Source organism: Mus caroli, unplaced genomic scaffold (assembly GCF_900094665.2).
Source record: "Mus caroli unplaced genomic scaffold, CAROLI_EIJ_v1.1 scaffold_6643_U1_1, whole genome shotgun sequence".
Classification (NCBI taxonomy): Eukaryota; Metazoa; Chordata; class Mammalia; order Rodentia; family Muridae; genus Mus; species Mus caroli.
The window spans coordinates 55,609-60,580 of NW_018389872.1; the positions used below are offsets into that span (position 1 = coordinate 55,609).

At 47.0% G+C, this 4,972-nt stretch overlaps 1 protein-coding gene across 1 annotated transcript; it reads right to left on the minus strand.

Moving 5' to 3' along the window:
- Positions 1-229: 229 nt before the first annotated feature.
- Positions 230-4,965, minus strand: LOC110288340 (serine protease inhibitor A3K-like). Its single transcript, XM_021154713.2, has 4 exons — positions 4,853-4,965; positions 2,775-3,048; positions 1,700-1,853; positions 230-742 (listed from the first exon to the last, which is right to left on the minus strand). Exons 1-4 carry the CDS (start codon positions 4,923-4,925, stop codon positions 554-556), a joined length of 690 nt encoding a protein of 229 aa, XP_021010372.1. The 5' UTR covers positions 4,926-4,965; the 3' UTR covers positions 230-553.
- Between the last annotated feature and the right edge of the window lie 7 nt (positions 4,966-4,972).

The following is a 4,972-nucleotide window of genomic DNA, read 5'->3' on the forward strand; positions in this document are numbered from 1 at the left end:
TAACTGCGCCAGATGTAGGCAGGCTCAGGGGACCCTGCATGGGGCACTGAGTGGCAAAGCCTGCAGAGGGAAAGAAAGCATAACCTTGGGAAAGCAGGACACCAGGCCTTCTCAGATGCTGGAATGACATTCAGGGCAACAGGTTTCCTTCTCATTCCTGGGCCTGATTCTCAAGGGTTAGCCCAGAGGCCAGCATGGTCCCATCAAGACTGTGCAAGCAGATGTGCTCAAGGTTGGTATTGGAACTCTGTGTATTTGCAAATGCCTAGGATTGGGGTACAGACACATAAAGAGGAGTCACCAGGGAAGAAGAATAAAGGCAGATTCCAGGTTCAGAAATATGCACAGATGCTCCCAAGAGGCCTGAGAGCCTGACACTGAGAGTCCAAAGTCTTATGTGCATGTNGNATCACAGAGATAGTCAATGTAGCTGTCTANGCNAACTTTGCAACAGCCAATCAGAGCTTGAATGACAGGATGTATATAGAGATCCACATGCAGACTCTGTCCCAGAGCCCTGGGCAGAATCATGAGAACTTGGGGAGCTTTAGGTCTACTTGGGGTTATTGACTTTGGCCATAAAGAGGATACTCTTAGAACTTGTGTGATAGATAACCAACAGGAATGACCTGTTGAAAGACAGAGCTGGTAATATGGCCTTACGAATGCCGCCAATAACCCCTGTGGCAGCAGCTGCTTCTGTGCCTGTCTCAGACACATCTAGGACAGCCTTGTGGACCACCTGTGGGGAAAGAAACACATCACTCAGTAGAGACCAGGGAGGGAAGGAAAGAGGTCTGGAGCAGGCAGTAAGTGCTGGCCTCATCTGCTGGGGAATTTCTTTGTTCCTTTCCTGGGCTCTAATCCTGCATTTCCCAAGTCTCTGCTCAGGGTGTGAGATGAAGCATGCCTTGGGTCTGCTCAGTGTCTGAATCTGTGCTGTCCTGAAATAACTACAACAGGAGGACAGGAGCAGGTAATGGCAGGAGTTTCTTCATATGCAGTCTCCCAACTTCATCAGAGGGAACAGCTAGAGTGCTGTCAGCCAGAGCCAGATTCATCATCCCTCCTGCTCCAGCCTCCTTGGGATATGCAACAGCAATGTGCAACCCATGGTTTCACATTCCCCAAATACCATGTCCTGCTGGGACTGATCTGTACCCAGAGCTCTGAGTGGGTGCTGAACAGAACATTGGTTACAGCCAGGCTGTGCACCTAAGACTGTAGTATAGGGGTCTAAATCATCTTCTTTCCCGTTCTTGGAGTTTTCCTCAAAACCGCCATGACTCCTTGTCATTACTTTTACTATTAATAATCTGAGTGCTGGTCAAGAAGTACTGTCCCAGCACTGTAGTATAGGAGGTAAAGTATGGAAGTGGTTTGGCCTACAGTGTATTTTGGTTGCCAATGAAGTGAATTGTGGGTGCCCGTGTAGTGTATTGTAGGTGCCCCTGCAGTGTACTGTATGTTGCACTGCAGTGCAGCACATGTTGGTATCCACGGTTCTATGGAGCAACTCTAGGCCCTTTCCCACAATGGGCTCCTAGGTGAGCTCATGTACAGGGGTAGAGGATGGACATTTCTTAAGGAAACTCAGAAATGTAGGAGCTCTCACATATGTACCATCCCCACAGCCCACATGCTCTTCACCATCCACATTCAGGACCCAAGGCGAAGCATCCTGTGCTTCTTGTCTTACCTGAGACACACTCAGTTGCTTGGCTTCTGTGATCCCAGATAGGTCAGCTTGTTCGGTGAAGACTTTCCTAATCCCCATTTCTGGAAGGACATCGTCCTCCAGCCTGTAGTCACTAGAGATGGAGAACTTGGGCAGGTTTAGCTCCTCTATTTTGCTGAGAATAAAAAAGAGCAAGGTAAGTGTCCCTGAACTCTCTGACCCAACCCAATCCATCATGTTGCTGGGTCTCCTCACCACACAGCCCTCTCCCTGGAGAAAAGTCCTCTTCCCATCGACTTGACTTCCCCTAGACGACTTGACTTTGCTCTTTCTAACGCATTAATCATCCATCAGGGCCCGAGACTGTTTACAGTGGACAGGCAACCTGAGTTGTTCCTAGCTGTCCTGGGACTTAGAATGCTTTCCTCCTATATCCACAGTTCAATTCTCCCCTGTCGTGGCAACCCTAAAACATCTTCTAATGAGCCTTCTATTTAAAATTGCACACTGTATCAGATTCCAGCTTTCCTAATGCTTGGATACTTCCCTTCTTAACTTCACCCTTTCTCATATTTTAACCTACTTGACGATGGTTAATTTAATTTTCATTACAACACTCTTTTTTCCTCAATGCTAAGGGGAGCCCAAAGGGAACATTTGTGCTTCAGTCTCTGATATACTTTCAGAATCTACATCAGATGATACTTAGTAGGACTTCAAGTATTATCCTATGTATGGTGAATAATGGCTATTGAGGGATGAGATGGCAGAGCTAATTCTCAGAGCTCATCTGTCAATCACAATTTACTCTGCCTTCCAACTCATTCTATATTCTGTGTAACTTACAGCCTGAAAGAGGGAGAAAAACCACAGCTCCTTGTTCTAGCTGATTCCATCTTGTGAACAACCAAATTGACAGCAACTCATGGCCCAAAATACATAATCAACAGAAAGAAATTCAACTAAATTCTATCTGTCCCCCAGGGATTGCCCACCATTACAAAGGATACTAGTAAGACTCTGAGGTACAGGGACACTGGCCACTAGGTAACACCAGGACAGATGTCCCAGCTGTTTGGGTCTTGTGGACCTGCACCTGGGAATCAAAGTTTTCCTCCATTTCCTCAGGGTCTCTGGTTGTAAGCTGTCCTCCACTTGCTGCATCCTGCCCTGGTCAGGGAGGATGAGCAGGGCACTGGCATTTCCTGTGTACTTCAGCTCCACCACAGAGCAGGACAGCTCCTCATCACGGAAGTGGCGTGCAGTCAGTAACTTCATTTTCATCATGGGAACCTTCACAGATCTCTTCTCATCCAAGTAGAAGTCAGACTCAAATGTGTCCTGGGGGTCAAAGGATATCTTCCATTTGCCTAAAGATGAGGCAAATGATCATGTTTTAGACACAAGACAAACACTTCACCTCTTCCCCATTTATGCCCAGCTTTTGGTTATGACAGCAATCCATCATCTTCATTCCCTCAGAGTGTCCCTTCTTGTAGCATATGATGAATTTGATAAAGCTTGGTAGTTGACCAAGCTGCTAGCTATGGATATTGTCTCCAGCCTGGGTCTAGAAAGGGAACTTTAAAACCACAGCCTGGCTACTTGAGTTCTTGACACAGTCAGGGATTTAGGGTGGAGTGTGTAAGAGAGACAAGAGTGAAAGTGGTGAGACAGGAGACAGGGGAGAGTTGAAGCTCTCATCTTCTGCAGGAGAACCAATGTCTTGTGGGACAGGTTTCAATGGAAACAAGAGCACAGACTGAGTTCTCCTACATCATGAATAGTTCATAATCCATAGATTGTGGGCTAACACATGGATAATGAGTCCTCATCTCATACATGGGCCATGACAGTCTCCACAAATCACAGACACCACTCAGGTTTATCCCAGAATTCTTGTTTCTGTCCCCACTACCAATGTGCATTATGGGACTTGATAGTGAAACAATTCTTCCTCTTAGCATCTTGCAACCTAGGCATACATCCCACCTCACAGCAAGCATCACTTGAGTTTGGGTCTGGGGAGAGTTGAAAGAACCCTGTCCTGCAGTCTAACCCTTCAGGCTGGCTCTCAGCTTCTACCATTACCAGGTCACAGCAGCTCTGGGGACATCCTGCCCTCTTGACCTTCTATCCTCCTGTCCTCTGTCTTCTTGTGCTCTCATCTCCTGTCCTATTTTTCTCCCCATTGTCATTTTCATTTTCTGCCTGTAGTCCAGACCTGCCCTAACTCTACCCTGGATTAACTTTAATTAGCTCCAGACACCACAAGGTTTGGTTATATCATGACTTCTGTCAGGCATCAATTTCAGGTCTGTCCCCTTTCTCCCTGTTTCTATCAGGGAGGATTGGTGGGCATTGGATTTCTAGATTTCCCCCCAGTACCATCACCTAAAATATCTCCAGCTGAGTCTCTATCTCTCTTGCATCCAAGTCTCATCAGACTCCTTGAACCAGGAATGTCTCTTGGCTAAATGGCTAGTTATTTTACTAAGGCAAAATTCTACAAAGCAGTCAGATTCTAAACACAGAACGGTGCCTGGCTGACACTTTCCCATCTCTAATAGCTCTTACCGAGCCCTTGCTTCTCCATCCACAGCAACAGTTCAGTAGAGAAAATCGTCAGAGGAGAAGTACTGCACCAAACCTGCCCACAGGTCTCTTTACTTGTTGTGGTTATACTACCTTCCATGTCCCAATACCGTCTCTGAGCTACTTACAATCAAGAAATTCCTAGCCCACCTGGACCCTCCTAGAGACAGTGGCTCTCCAGCATGTATGGACTTCTGCTATAGGAACATATTAGAAATGCCTGCAATGGGAATCTGGTGTGTGTGTGGGGGAACCTGTCTCTGCAGGGAGTAGCCCTGGCTTCTGACCAGCAGGTAGGATTGGACATGTGAGGTAAGACATTCTGCTCGTGATTGACGTTAAGTCATAGCCAATAAGCAGCCCTTGTAGACAGAGAGCTCGGGACTCCTCTTGAGCATGTACCAGAAAACACAACCTTTGTCTAGAGACAGCTCAGAAGACGAGACTGGTGAGTGACAAGAAGCTAGGCACCCACATGCCCAAGGCTTTGGGCACCTTCTTTCCTGTGATCCTCTGATAGCACAGGTACCCAGCCAAGCTCNTCTCCCTCTCCCACTCCTGANCAGTGACCTCTCTCACCTTTAAAGTAGATGTAATTCACCAGCACCATCAGTGTATCCGTATCCAGTTCTGAGACCAGTTCCTTGATCATCCCCTGGGTCTGATTGCTCACATAGTCATTGATGAGNTTTNTGGCCT

Excerpts from the sequence above, each read along its gene's own strand:
- LOC110288340 (XM_021154713.2), bottom strand. The coding sequence starts at position 4,925 with ATGATCAAGGAACTGGTCTCAGAACTGGATACGGATACACTGATGGTG. Across the intron at positions 3,049-4,852 it reads GAATTACATCTACTTTAAAG|GCAAATGGAAGATATCCTTT; the intron begins GTGAGAGAGGTC and ends CCTCATCTTTAG. Across the intron at positions 743-1,699 it reads AGCAACTGAGTGTGTCTCAG|GTGGTCCACAAGGCTGTCCT; the intron begins GTAAGACAAGAA and ends CTTTCCCCACAG.